The sequence below is a fragment of the Periplaneta americana genome, chromosome 8, assembly GCF_040183065.1.
Source record: "Periplaneta americana isolate PAMFEO1 chromosome 8, P.americana_PAMFEO1_priV1, whole genome shotgun sequence".
Classification (NCBI taxonomy): domain Eukaryota; kingdom Metazoa; phylum Arthropoda; class Insecta; order Blattodea; family Blattidae; genus Periplaneta; species Periplaneta americana.
The window spans coordinates 65,044,570-65,060,469 of record NC_091124.1 but is presented as its reverse complement, the minus strand read 5'-3'; the positions used below and the strand labels follow the sequence as shown (position 1 = coordinate 65,060,469).

The 15,900-nt window shown below is 32.7% G+C and overlaps 1 protein-coding gene across 12 annotated transcripts in view; it reads left to right on the top strand.

Moving 5' to 3' along the window:
• BuGZ (Bub3 interacting GLEBS and Zinc finger domain protein) overlaps nt 1–15,900 on the top strand; it is a 110,079-nt gene that overhangs the window by 4,476 nt on the left and 89,703 nt on the right. For 10 of the 12 annotated variants that reach the window (XR_011333432.1, XR_011333429.1, XR_011333433.1 and 7 more), the window contains exons 2-8: nt 385–511; nt 5,432–5,573; nt 8,653–8,902; nt 9,129–9,246; nt 9,515–9,621; nt 9,806–9,928; nt 15,337–15,469. Coding sequence is in view for 6 of the 12 variants with exons in the window: in XM_069833007.1 (XP_069689108.1) it covers nt 385–511; nt 5,432–5,573; nt 8,653–8,902; nt 9,129–9,246; nt 9,515–9,621; nt 9,806–9,928; nt 15,337–15,469 (1,000 nt within the window). In the remaining 6 variants the exon portion in view is untranslated. The remainder of the gene's footprint in view (nt 1–384; nt 512–5,431; nt 5,574–8,652; nt 8,903–9,128; nt 9,247–9,514; nt 9,622–9,805; nt 9,929–15,336; nt 15,470–15,900) is intronic. The other 2 variants (XM_069833011.1, XM_069833009.1) reach the window with 2 other exon arrangements.

The following is a 15,900-nucleotide window of genomic DNA, read 5'->3' as shown; positions in this document are numbered from 1 at the left end:
TCGAGCTCTGTTATCTCTGTAACCTCTCAATTTCAGATATAGGTATGTTAGGTTTAATCAACGTAGAACGTGTCAGGGAACATGTTCCAGAAATTCTAAACATTAAAGTTGTTACACCCTGTATATGACTTGACTACAACCCAAGGATGTAAATTTCTATCTTAACGTGGTAACATTATAGTAAAGAATTACAGTTTTTTTTTTTTTTTTTAGGTGAAATTTAATAGGTAATTTAAGTCACTATACTTCATTGAGCGACAGCAGTATTTTCGTAAAAGATGAGTATTTCTCCTAGACCAAAAATACGATTTTCACTTCCAAAATCACCTGAGCTTCCTGTGCCCTAGTTTGTTTAAAAAATACAGTTTCCTTAACAAACATAAGGTATTGCAACCGTGAGTTTGATGATGAAAAGATTTTAATTCAACATCAGAAAGCAAAGCATTTTAAATGCCATATATGTCATAAGAAGTTATATACTGGTCCTGGTTTATCAATCCATTGTATGCAAGTAAGTATATTGGCATGCTGGCTCTTTTTTTCCAACGTATGACAATGATTTAGTTTTCTAAACTATTAAAAAACAAAGTAACTAGGCCTACCAACAATGTAAAGTTAACAAACCATTGGAAACCAAATTAAAATTCCTCCTATGCTCTGTGAATTTTACAAATACAATAATTTCATAATGCAGGCCTACTTACTACGCATGTGGTGATGGTAGCAATATTGTATGATGCAATGCAGCCAACATAATGTTTCAGAAAATTTATTTAGTGCAGCCAACAGCCTAACACCTCGAATATTTTCACTAAACTAGCCTACACTAACTTAAAACACAATATAATGCTAAACTATGTTGCACTACAGAATAAATGGCCTAACATTAGTCCTGATGCCACAAATATGAACATCCATTTTGTTTCATTGAATGCTGTGCTCTACGTGCTTGTAAGTGAAATTGAACAGAAAGTTTGCACCTTTGTTTTTGTTGGGATATGTCGTCACTTGCACCTCCTTTATTGTCATCTCATCCCAATCAATGTGATAATGCAGTTCCCTTCCATGACATATTCGCAATGACCAATCTTTCCAGTGGCATATGCAGAATTTTGTCAAGGGTAGAGGTCATTATTAAAATTGTTTACAATTTACATATTATTATTATTATTATTATTATTATTATTATTATTATTATTATTATTATTATTATACTATGTTCTAAGAGAACATATTCATGAATATCATTATAAAATCTTTGAAACACAATTTTTTCACAGCCATCCAATTTTTAACAACCAAGTAAAATTTCATATTATGCCAACTTCATTTTATTACGAGGTCAATACTAGATGGTAGATCTCTCTATAATAAAGATAGCATTGTTATAATTCGAAAGTGCTGCAGCACCAAGCACAGGATTGTATTGAAGGGATAGGAGGACTATGCCTTATGTCGATGTAGATTTTGTTACTCTGACAGTGAAAAATTAGAGAAGGGAAGATGATTATGGATAAAAAAATACTTAAATCTAAATATGTCACCTTTCTGGGCTTAAGTGCACGATACTGGACTAGGCGTAGCCTATGGTAATTCTGCAGAAGCTGTCTACTTTTCACATATGTCACTTTTGGACTATTCTTACATCTCACGGACATTACTGTCAACACTGATAGTCGTATTTACGTTTTTTGTGTATCACGTTGGTTTTTGATGGTTTAGGCATAATATAGGCAGGGTATGGCGAAAATATAATGGGGAACTTGGCAACTGTCCGAAGACAGATTTGAACCTCACAAGTGACACCAATAGGGCATCACTCGTGAGGCAACTAAGCCAGGAGATAATGGGGTAGGGTGACCAGTCCTTTTCCCCTCCATTGCATACATCACTGACTGGTAACATATTACACTAATCAGGCTTCAGGTGTATACAAACAATTGTTCTTTCTCTGACACATATTGTCAAGTGAGATGTACTGCCTGATAAATAGATGTACATGTCAGACAGAACCTCATTCATAGGTAGTGGAGCAAGTATTAATACACAAAGTGTAATGGGGGGTTATTTGAGGCTTATCGTATATAAAATTTAATGGTTAATCTCCCCATATTATTGTATATGAAATTGATATCATCTTTGCAGATAGAGTAAGTATTAATATACACATACAGTATATACATAATATTATGTCGTTTTAGTACTCACCTTATATCGTATTCACTGTCTTCACCTGTACCGTTGAAATGTCAGTGTGATGTTTTGAAGTAATAACACAATTTCGTTCGTAAAATTTAAATTATTTCTGTATTACATGCGTCAATTAATTTGTATTGATTGCTGAAATACATTAGGTAACGAAAATATTTTTATAACGAATTTTAAGCTCGTATTTTCAACAATGTTGTGGTCTAATGGTTAAGATGAGGGACTGTTAATCAAAGGTTTCTGGATCGATTCCCTGTGATTCCAATAAAGTTAAAATACATATTTGTTGATATAAAAGTGTAATGAAGGAAATAGGAAGTAGTAACAAGTGAGAAGAAAGGAGGAAAAGATAGGTAAGAGAATGGATGAGAGTTTTTATTCTTCACTCCTTTAGTTTCAGAATTCTGTAAGACAATTGAATTAATGCATAACTGACATATGTGAAAAGTGAGCAGCTCCGGTTTTGTGCACTTGTTTACATTGCCGATATGATGGTCCCACAAAGAACACTCAGTTGCAGTGAAGGTGTGTGACGATGTGTGTGTTCAAGAGTGCTTAACCATTAAACACCAGAAGACTTACACCACAATTGCATGCAAATTTCTAACTCTTAACGCGGAGTTTATATACCTGCATAATCACGTAAATTTGTGTTGGGTTCGTTAGCCTACCAGTTTAAGGCGCACAAGATGTGTCCGGCCAGCATATCGTGCCAAAGATTGCAAGTTCGTGTCCTGGCCACTGCAGTCAATTGAGCCTGTGGTAAAGGATGGGGAGGGCCCATGTAAAACAATCAGTGTAATGGTATGCATGGAAGCTGACAGGGTTTCACTTGATTGCAGTTGAAATGATTTTGCTCCTTTTTAAGAAAAAAAAATTAAAATCATTTTAACTAAGTGTGATGTCATTATGTTACTTAAAATTAATGAGTATTAATCTAATTTATAAATAATACACAATTTGTAACATATTATATCATGCCACGACTATAATACTAACTGTCCACTATAATGAATGCTTGGCTGTTAAAGATTAATGAACAGGAATTGCGCTTGCAGTATTCTCGTTATTTTAAACCATCAACAGCAACAAAGCTCTGGTTATATGTGTTCCTGAATCATTACAAGACGATAGGAGGCATCACATTTCGTTCTCAGCAAATCTTCATTGAACAAGCACACAAGTGTGCAAAATCAATTATGGTGACAAACCGATCCATTAATTTTTAGAGTGCAAAGATTAAAATGACAGCTTATTCTCTTCACTGTACAGAACAGAAAAATCGCTATTAGATCAAGCAAATAATCTTACAAAGGAACATAAAGTGAAATTTTGGAAATAATACTTTACTTGTATGTACTTCTACAGATACAGCACAGATATGTTTGATATTCCTGCAGTGGTTGGCAACATGGACTATGTATTTACAATTGGTTGGCTGCTTTGCAACATTTGACATGCCTCTACATTTGTATGCTACTTCCCTCACCTTACACTGTCATTCCATCAGATTTAGAAAATTCCCATTATTGTACAATCGAAAGTTTATCTGGCATGCTTCTTTATGTTCACTTTTTCATTTTTTGATGGTCGTGAAAAGTTTTCATTTTTTTCCATGTGATATTCTTTTGAGTTAGTCAGTTTCACATGTAATTTGTAACTCCCATTTTATTTTATTTAGGCCTACTGTAATATAATTTTGATATACAACTTTTTGCTTTTAATATATTACCGTCAGTTTTAACCTTTCTAATGCGAACTTTCAGTTTGCATAACCATTTTAAACTGTAAAAGCGGAGTTTAAAAACTACACTAATACCAGTAATTTAACCTGACTTACACGAACCTTTCTAGGAGGGGCAATTAGGAAAGATGTTTATACTTTTGCGAGGCCGAAAAAGTCTTTAAATGCAGAGAGAGAAAAATGGGAAATACTGTAGAATCCCTCTTAACCGGCATCAAAGGGACCAGGCTGGTTTCGGATATGAGGTTTTGCCAGATAATTGAATCAATACCGGTATATGCAAAAAAAGTTCGTATTTCATGGTGCCAAATGTTGAAACTACAGCCATATGAAGCTTATTTCTCTATCATTTGCTCATAACTGAATAAACATAAAAACTGCGTAGATTTTCCTTATTAAAACTCAAAAATACAAATAATATATTAATTTCAGGTTCGAATATTCACTGAAACTTAAAGTTCGTGCAAACTTCCTAATGTGGCAATACTGACAGCCCAGACTGTGGCAGATTTAAACTTCTTTTGCTCAGCCAAAACTGCCCTTTTGGTATTGTCGGTTATTTGGGTGCCGGTTACGAGGAATTTTACTGTAATAAGGGGCACAGCCAGTACTTACCATATGACCTCATGAATTAGTGGAGTGAAAATTCTAAACTCTTCTTTCACTCTTTGCAGCCAACTCCCTTCTGATCCATTTTATGCATGTTGCACCAGCCTTATAAGATTTAGCTGTTCATTTCTACATCTTTTAGCATGTCTGTTTTTATTTTCAGTAAACTTGACTTAGGCTTGGATTGTTTTCTGCCACGTATTTTCTCATTTTATAATGTAATAGGCTTTCTTTAATGTTTTTTTTTTTTTTTTTTTGCAACTATACGATCTCATAATAATCACGCAAGTGAAGTGGGTGGGCATTGGACACACACACACAATCTCATAATAAAATATGGTCAAGAGCAATATATTGTTAGAAATGTTAGAACAATTCATTGAATGGTAAAGATTTTATTTCTAATTATCTCAAATTAAAACTCTTTGTCCATAATAGGTTCAATCCATTTGTATAGAATTTTAATGGAAAATATATCCAACACTTACTAAATCCTTTCTCGATTTTTTTTTTTTTTTTTTTTGGGTACATACTAATCACTTCCCAGGTTTAGACCTATGTTCTTGTAAGTTGGGTTTTAATCTTCATAGTTTTTTTCTAGTGGAGATAGACACAAATTGTATAATCATAATTTACAAGAACGAATATTTAAAGTAGATTCATTACATAGTACTTTCGTCTAATTAATAGTTTGTCTTTCTCCATCCCTTTGAATATATCATGAAATTGCATTGATGTTTCTCTTCCTCTCTCTTCCCTCTTTTTATCCTCCCTTTTCTTCCTCTTTTCCTCTTTAAAATACCATTTTTTCTTAATTTTGTACACCATTCTGCTTTTAAGCTACTAAGTTAATATAACAAATTTTTACAGGTGCACAAGGAAACAATTGACAAAGTACCCAATTCATTACCAAATCGATCTAATATCGAGATTGAAATTTATGGGATGGAGGGAATTCCACCAGAAGATATCAAAGAACATGAACGCCAGAAACAAGGAAAACAAATGCAAGGTATAAAAAATACAGCTTATAGATAGAAAAAAACTACTCCATAAGTAATATAGACATCTGTAGGCATGTGTCTCTGAAGTTAAGTTTATACATTCAGGAATATATGTTTTCACACTTACAATTAATTGAAATAATGTTATATTTATCTCTCTCCTTGTTCATGTGAAGTATTGCAATATATGGGAGATTGCTTAATGATGTACGTTGTAGACAAATTTATATTTCATTAATCAAAGATGCACTTCAGGTGCTATTTGGTAGAAAACTTGTAAGCTTTATTGTATTGAAGATGAAATTTACAAATACCAGTTATTTCTCTCTCTCTCTCTCTTTTTAATATTCCAGCATTTATTAGGATGTAAAATCAAATTTCAAACATTGCATGTGTAATATTTAATTGCATAAAAGTGAAACTGAAACTTTGGAGGATATGGAACTTACATGTGAGAAAATTCTTGAAGAAAATTGTCTATAGTGTTTTAAATTAAAGGAAAATTCTGTGTTAGTTTCATTATTATTTTTTTTTTTCTTTTTGAAAAAATTATTGTGTCATATGCAACATTTTTAATATTCTTATAGATACTGAATTTGAAGGAAATTTGTTCAGTAGTTAACAAGAGAGGTTATATGCATTGCTTCTTTGTTGTTAACTTTAACACATAAAAAAAAAAAAAAAAAAAAATCTAATTTTCTTACATAATTAGACATGTTAAATTTTTTAAACGTTTTTAACATTTTAATTTAAAAAAAATAGTGTCTTTTACCTTAGTTGACTTGTTTCAACCTCGTCAGTCATCTTCAGAACTCTGATGACTGACACGAAGTTGAAACTAGTCAACTACTGTAAGGTAATCTACCACTTAGTTTTCATTTGAAAACCTGAAAGTTGTTGTTATAACTGAATTCTTAAGAAAAGGTTGTTCACAGATAGCATGCAGAAATCTTTCTTTAGCATCAAAGGTGCTAAAAACGTAAATTCTCATGAAAATCTCGAAATTACTTTCTCGTTGAAGTACTTTTTTGACTATACTGTGGACACCAACCATGAGTAAGACTACTTAACGATTGTTGTTGTTTTCTAATGCCAGCCATTTGACAATAAAGTTATTTGACTTCTTACACTCCAATATTTTTCAAAGATATTGTCATAGTCATTCACTGAAGCACAGATTCTGAGGTGTTCCGGATCCAATTCTATGCAGGTGTTTGGCCAAACAGTCATGGCCTGTTGTCAATCTAAATGCAGCTGCATACGAATCATACGGGAATTAACTGTGAATTATGATGCAGAGAATATCATTACTTCACTATTGTAAAATATGTATAACATCTGTGAAAGAATTTTTTTTTATTTAAGTTTGTATTCTATGGCATCACGTCAGTAGTAAAATTTGAAAATGGAATTTCGGTGTTTGAGCTGAAGGTTTGTCATCAAATCATTGACAATACATATTATAATTGGTCATCTTGAATAACTTGAATGGAAGTGAAGAGTGGTGTTATGATCTATTGTCCGAATTTTTTTATCCTTGTAGTGTAGTGACCTCTGGACACATATACTTGAACAAAAGCACAACTTTGTGATCTCTCAAGATCGATTACGAATCACATGTAACACTGATACTGTAATAGTTGAACTTTTGCAGATGACTTTCTTGGGAATATGCCTATATCTGCCTACTGTGTGGGACATGTTGACAGCAAAGCATCAAGGAATTAATTGCACTGTATATCATCTCTGTTTCTGCAGAAGATACTGACCTTTCAAAATAATCTATACATGAACCAAGAAATAAAAATACTAACAGATTGTCAATTATTTGTTGATAAAACTATTCTTTACCATGTATTTCAAGCAAAACTAGCCTGGTACAAGCAGAGTGTAATAAAAATCCTGTTTACACATAAAATACTCTTTTTTTTTTATTATTTCTCAATATTGTGGGATGATACAAACAGGTGGGCCACACGATTATACACCATGCATAGACCTTACCTCTTATCTCAACTTATTCTGAGAAAAAACGAACACCTCAGAGCAAAAAAGACACAGGATAGGGTTTCCAGATTCTTATCAATTAAAAAGAGGACACAAAGCTTCAAAAAGAAGGAGGACATTGTTCGAAGAAAGAGGACAGAAAATGTGTACTTAGATTTAAGCTTAGGCCTATATTATACTTTAAATTACATCAATATTTATTTTATTACAAAATACTTACAGTACAGATTTAAGCCATTAATACTTTAGAGCAAGAAATATATAATGCATTTGTCAGAAAATGCTTTGCTTTAGCATGGAGTAACGCTCTAAATAAGGCATAGCTGACATTGATCGACTAGCATTTTTTTTTAACATAGCTACCGCACCATCTATGTTTCCTGCTCCCACAGGTAACCTAACTTAATTGTAGCCTATAAAATTTATATTACCTGAATGTAATTGAACAATTCATAGAAAGTCAGATGTTCAGATTTATGTAACTTTATTTCTATCAGCGCATATCAAACCCAAAGTCCTTGTATAGTATATAGTTCTCGGTATAGTGTGTTATGAGCCTTAAGGCCTATATCATACTTAAAAGTATGCTAGTATCTATTTTATTACAAACTAATTATGAAAAAACTTAATAGTAATGATTTTACAGTTATGTAGCTATGTATGAAGTCAAGGAAACTATAGTTATTAAGGACAAAAAATACCTCATTAGATTTACATTCGCACCTTGATTTCTCGATTTAGTAGCTACCTCTGAGGAACGACCATAACAAGGAGGAGCAAAGAGTATATTCTGTTGATGCTGCTGCCACCTACAGGCAAATTACTTGAAAAAGGCGTCAAATTAAGTAAATTCAAAATATCAGGCATACAAGTTACGAAAAGGAGGACATTTCTTGATTTTTTTTAAATCTGTCCGGATCCCAGACAAAGGCCTGAAAAGGAGAACATGTCCGGACAAAAGAGGACGTCTGGTCACCCTAACACAGGAGAGCTGCCACTACATAATGAAATATCTTCAATAATAATAATAATGACGTACTGTTATTGTTCCACTTCCGATCATCTCTCTCTTTGATACAGGTGGTAGGCCAGGATCTCCTAGCAGTGGTGAAGATGAACCTGCACCAAAGAAAACGAAGCCAGAAGGCTTGCTTGGTAATGGCCCAGGTCCTTTGCCAGGACCTGGAGGCATGATGCAGGGAATGATGCCTCCACAAGGCCCAATGCATCCACATCCAATGGCTCCCATGAGTCAATTTGGACCACCTATGGGGCATCCTATGATGGGCCCTATGGGACCTCCTATGGGCCCACCATTTATGGGACCAGGGTAAGAGAATATTTTTACAAGTTTTTTCAAACTAAAACCTTTTCGTATGGTCTAGTCATTTTAAAATTTGCTTAATTGTGCTTTGTAGTATGATAAATAGAAACGTCTACATTTTAACATAAAATCGTAATTTAGATATAATTTGAATTTCCAGTCAGTAAAATTCGAAACTTGTAATTTCTAGACATTTATGGACAAATGTTTATTGTAAAACAATTTTTTGCAGCATGCCAATGATGGGACCTATGGGTAACATGGGTGGCCCTCCACAAATGAACATGGGCATGAATCCTGGAAGCAACCAACCCCAGCAGAATAAACCATTGTTCCCAAGTGCTGCGACGGTTAGTACTTCACTTACATTTAGCTTTTCTCTTATAAATTTTTTTCTTCTTTGATTATAATAAAATTATTATATATATTTTTATTATGAACACAAACCTCTCTTTTCCTTTCTCCATGTTCTATGTACTGTGTGCTATTTCTTGTCTCTCTATCAGAGAAAGAAATGAAAGAGAAATGATTATAAACAAATTATTAATTCAAATCTAGATTCTCTATTCTTATTGTTTTTCTCAGACACATCCATTAATGTTGCATACCATTTTCCAGGCTGCCACGACAGCAGCATCTACTCCAGTTGGTGCTGACTTCAAACCAATAACCTCAACTGCTAGTGCACCCATAGGACCTGTCAAACCAACATTTCCTGCATATAGGTGAGTAAAACGTTTTTCTTCAATAAAATGTAATTGTAACCTTTACAGAAACATGAGATTATTTTTCTTGATAATATTTTAGGGAAGCTTATATACGTAATAGCTATCGTTCAGGTTCGCTCTTTGTCCACATGAAATATTCAACCCTGACTGGCACACAAACTGCTTAATTATAAACCATCAGAAAAAAGAGAAATTGGATGTCCAGTAAAGTGCTGGACCGACCCCTTCAAAACTGGAATGGGCCTCAGGGTCTAATCTGTGAAGGCAATGATGATGGTGATTTTTTTTATACATTGGGACTAAGGTACATTTCATTAAGTTTTAATTACTAATTACAGAATTTCATTTGAAGATATTTCTAGTAATATTATGAGTGTATTTCCTTCCTTAAGTGCGAATGTCTTTTACTCTGTAAATGAGTGTGATATATTTTCAGTGCATGAGTTTGAAGCTTTAAATAATAATAGGATATGTAAATATGAGAACTACTATTCTTTTCCACACTTTTAAAGGTAAGCAAAAAGGTTATACTTCGTAAGACACACTTAGATAAGCAGTTTTAACTATGTTTGTTGGAGCTTATAAATGCTTATTTTGCAGTAAAACTTTTTTGCTTACTTATTTTACGACTTTTAATTAAAACAGCATATTTTACCCAAAACTGTAATTTTAAAAGTGCATATTTCACTCCTAGCCGTCATTTAGCACTGATTCCCTTTTTTTTTATTGGTTAATAAAAAAATTAACTTCAGTCGAATGCGTAAGAAATCAATGCTAGGGTATGACACAGGAAGTAGTGAAATAATACTGCGTAGTTCTAATTAGGAGAGAACCTTGGGATTCCCCGCCAAGTTTCTGCAACTAGGCAGGTCAATCGGTTATCGCACTTATCGCGTTATCAGAATGATGTCATGTGCATGGATGGTGAATCCCTGAGTTCCAAGCTGTAGTGTGCAAATTGTGCAACACACGTTGGTTCAATAAGATGTGTGTGATTGCTCGCTGTTGTAGTTACAGAATGCCACCCACAAGAACCTCTTAGTCAGCTTTCTTACGCAGATGCGTGAATGAGTTTGGAAGTAAAATTTTCAGTGAGGACGGCAGTGTCTTATTTTGTTTGGTGTGTGAAAAGAATGTTTCTGCAAAGAAAAAATATAACATTGTGCGGCATATTAATACAATGCGACATAATCTAAGTTAAACCAGCAACTGATTAAAAGCAATGTGGGTGAACAATCGAGTTCTAGTGATACATTTTTCACTAATAGTAATTCAATAAGGTAATAATAATAATAATAATAATAATAATAATAGTTCTACAAAACAAATAATTGATCATAATATTTCCGTGTATTCGTTTTTGCTTATTTTGGTGCTTATTTTCACCATTTTTCGTGCTTATTTGCTTGCTTATTTTACTGTTTGATTGTGCTTAGAAATCCGGGCTTTAACAATCACTGTCACATTGAACAGTCAGAGACAAAAACGTTCTGTCTGAGACAGAATATCCGATGCAATATGCTGCTGGCTTAACTGGTCATACATAAATACACTGAAGAAAGAACTTTTTACTGCAATTTGTAAGTTCTATCCCTTTTAGTTCTAAGACAATCCTTAATTTTTCTATTTCAATAAAAATTTGTTAGAATAATAATAAAAATCAGTGTTTTGCTTCATGTCCCTAGGTACATGGTGCAAACAATGACAAATTTTTGACAATCAGAATATTTACTTCGTTAATATGCAATTTCCCCCCCTCCCAAAAAATACTCTTCCATCATTAAATGAATTATTTTTGTAAATTTTTTTTTGCAAGTCTTCTGATAGCTCTAGGTATATGCAAAATTTAAGAAGTTTATTTGAACTCATTAGCTTACAAATTTTTTTTCATCAAATATTAAAATGCAAAAATTAGTATTGTCTTTGAACAAAGAGATATAGCCTTCCAAACAGCAAAACATTACTTTTTTAGTGTCATTTTATATCATCATAGTACACAGAGCTCTCAGAATTGAGTTTAAACAAAAGGCCAAGTATTTACTTTTAAGGGATGCCCTTGAACATTTTGCCAGCAATAGCCTACTCAGGTTATGTGAAACAATTAGTATTAAGGTAAGGTCTGTTAACATGTTAGACATCTCATTACATTGTAAAATGTATAACGAAAAATTGTTAATTTTTCTCTTATCAGGAATGAATCCCAGATTCATTGCATTAATAGGCAACAAAAAAGCATAACCAAATTATCTTAAGAAATTAAACATTTCTGCTGGGTTGCAAGAATGTATTTATTGGTTTTTTAAACCTCAGTGATTCTGTAAGTCTTAGTATATAGCGCAATAATCTCAGATGATATTAAGAGTTTTCTAAAGAGTCTCCTAACTTACAGAATTTATTTTGTTCCTCTAAGAAGTTACTACATATTCTCCCAAATCCTATATATTAGGCTTTTATCATATGCAGAAAAGTTATTGAAAACTATAAAGCTGGCTTCAGAAATGGAAAATCCACAATTGACTAAATATATACTTTAAAGCAAATTGTCGAAAAAACATTTGAACATAATACAGCAAACTTTCGATTACCCATGCACAGATTATCCAGTTTGCAGGTTATCTGTGCACCATTGAAGTTTATTTTACTTGATTTTTGTCACGAAATTTTGAATACATATGAATACATACTGAGCTTGGAATTCGCGTGCACGAATCTCAAAGTGACTTTGGTATAAAAATAGTCATTGACAGCCACCACTTTCCTCTTTATTTTTTGACGCAAGAACTGATTGTAACATGTTTATGAGGTTTATATGTATATTTCTCAACAGACTACCAGCTATTATTGATTGGCTGAACATTTGTTCTAATTGGTCACAACAGTTCATGTTATCCTTATTGTTATGTCTGGTGTAGACATTTTCTGTAGAAGGTCTGGGCAGTATCAGAAGAGATATATTCGTCAAGGACTACTAGTGTCAGTGACTGAAAATATTACGGAGTTTTCATATAACTTTCATAAAAGTAGGATCACCTCGGAACAGAAATGAAGAGTCTTTGTCCGTGAGAAAACAATAAGAGCTGAGATTATAAACATTGGAAGTGTGCCTTCGCTCATTGACATCATGTTTGATCAACATCATCTTTCACTAGAGGAGCTGTTTATTCTTTTGACACAAGTGAAGAGATTATTCTCTCACTATAAGAAATTGAAAACCACCTGCATATGGCGAGAACTAATAGCAGATCATTGTAAAATAGTAGTATTGCTATTCTGTATGAGAGAGAGATGGAGATTGACTGGGACATAGAGGGAGAGTGAAGTCATTTCCATGTGTTGCCACTCGAACACTGACTTTAAGGGAGGATATACAAGCTTGAGGGTCAAAAAAAATCATTTTTCAATTTATTTTTTATATAAAGATTGGACATTTATCTTATGTCAGTGAAGAAACTTTTACGATATCATACAATATTTTGGTAGAAATGACCATAAACATGCGTGCATGCTCTTATTTAGCTCTCCACACATAAGGTATATTTAATGCTCATTTCCTGTAACTTTTATTTTTCAAAACCGTTTTTGTGATAACTCGGTAAGTTTTTAAGATACTGCAGTAAAATTTTGCATGCAGCTGTCTTTCATACTTGTGAACAGGGTCAACTACAATTTATTGCTGTAACATTTATAGTTCATTTAAAAATAAATTTTTTTACATAAAAAAAAATTTAACTTCTCATAAGAAATTAAAAAAAAAATACTTCTATTGTAGACGTTTCAAAGATTGTACTTCATATTCATTTGACATTCAAGAATAAATAGAAGAATGGCTCAGAAATATTCATATTTGTGGACATTATCATAAAAACTGCACATTAATGCACAAAAACAGCTACTTTTTTGTTATGATAATTACTCATAATGTGAAACTTTTAGTAAATCTGAAAATAGAGTATAAATGCAGAAACAGTGAATACTGAGCATGTCAAATTGCAAGGTGAAAGAGTAATTAGTTTCTGAGAGAAAAAAAATGAATTTCCCTAATTGTTTAGTGCTCAAACCTGTACATCCCCCCTTAAAGTAATTGTACAGAGGGAATGATTTGAGCTAAAATAATGTTTTGTTTGTTTGTTTGTTTGTTTGTTTGTTTATTTATTTATTTATTTATTTATTTATTTATTTATTTATTTTTACCTAACAAACTAATGGATTTATCTCCAAGTGCCAATTGTATCCCTTGATAGCAATACTACAATACTCCTTGACTAGGCAATGCTGCTTTCCTTTGCAGCAGCCCTGAAGCCATTGAAGGATATATTCAGGAAGTTTGCTGCAAAGTATAATATAAACCCTCCACCATATTTCTCTTCTGATGTCTGTTCCAGGAAGAGTGTTAAATTTATTGCATCTTTGAAATAGCATATTCTTTGGATAATAAAATATTGTCACCAGGAACCCAATCATCATGGTGGATATTTTGCCTGTATTTAACGAAATAAATTTCTTGTAGCTTTTTCTGAACTTCAAAGCATGTTATGCGGTGAAGATTGTTTTAAATTGACTGAAAAATTAAAAAAAATAAAATTGGATGTGGACAGAATTAAGTACAAAATCATTAGCAAGTCATAAATTTTATTGCTGGAAAAAGACTATTTATTGCACAAACAGACGAGCAAGGCTATCCATAGGAATTATGGACTCCCTCGCAGACATTTGTCAGGGCCTTTGGCCCTCACCAGTATTTTAATGAATGTTGAAATTCTATAATTGGTGGATGTGAGGGTAAAGTGCGTTAAGTCCAATTTTTCACATCCTCTTACATTTAAACCCATTTAAATTCTTAAATTAAAATTGAATTTTGGATATTATTAAAAAAGATTAACAATAACACTATAAGAGGATAACGAAGTAAAAGTACACAAATAAGGATTTTGGGGAACTATTTAAACTTTAAAAATAATTTTTCTCGAAAACAACTTTTATGGAGTTAGTGCCACCTGTCAATTTAAATACATTACTAAGACAACAAGCTAAGGAAATTTTATTAAATTGTCCCCACAAAGAAGAAAATAACTCTTCAATATTAGCCTACTTCTTAAAACTTATTGCAAGCATAATTTTACTATTTCGATCTAGAATCCCATGCTGAATGTTTGTCATCCTATAGGCAAGAGATCCTTGGGCAGACTGTTAAAATGTTGGCAAGAGACTGTAATGGGCCGCTGGACCCAATACATGGATGAATGATGGCTATTTTAATAATAAATGATTTAACAGAATGCTTCTTCCATATAAAAAAAGTTTTATGAATTATTTTGTGTCTTCTTCTCCCTAAAAAGTATCTAAAAATCATGCCGGACTCTGGTGTCTGGGCTCCCCACTTGAGGTGGGAATGCATATTTGTAGGATATGAGGATCTTAAACCACCATTCGATGTGGGAAATTTCTCAAAAGATGGAATAAAATCTTGCTCAATAAAAGAAAATGGAAAGACTGGGAAAATGATTGAGGTTTTATATTGATTATATTCATTTTTCCGATTTGTATGTGACATAATTATATAAGGGAAAAGCACATGTAATTTACTTGAACTGTAAATTTATACATAGAAAAATAACAAAATGGTATTCTGTTTGATAGCATATTCCACTTAAGCATATGGTGTTCCTGTACTATACATCAATTTTTAGCAATTGTTTGTTCTTTTTTATGTAGTTCGACAAGTTCGACAGGTAGCCAGAGTTCAACTCCAGTAACTTCAAGCAGTGACACACCCCAGAAAGTGGCACTTATAAATACAACAGGCGCGTCTAGTAAGATTATTCATCCTCAGGAAGACATCTCTCTGGTAAGAATAGTTCAGTTACAGTTCCTCTTTTCTGTTCTTCATCTTGCTTCTATTTCCAGCTTTATTCTGCTGCTTATTTTAATTTTAATTTTAATCTTTGTTGCTTTTGTTATTCCTGCCTTTCTTCCTGTCTTCATTTTACTTGTTGTGTATTTTCTTTGTCTTCCTTACATTTCCCTTTTGTTTCTTTTCATTCTCTGATTTTTTGTTACATTTTCCATGTTTCTCTTTATTTTTCAACCTTTCTTTTTTATGCTACTTTACTTACTTTTTACCTTCATTTTTTCTCCCTTTTTATTCTCTGTTTATTCTATTTACAATAATATCTCAATTTACTTAGCCTTCATTGATTAAAGAAAAGTATTTGACATTATTAACTGCAAAAAATTACGTGTTGCCAAGAGAAATTCCCCAACATTTAATCGAAATAA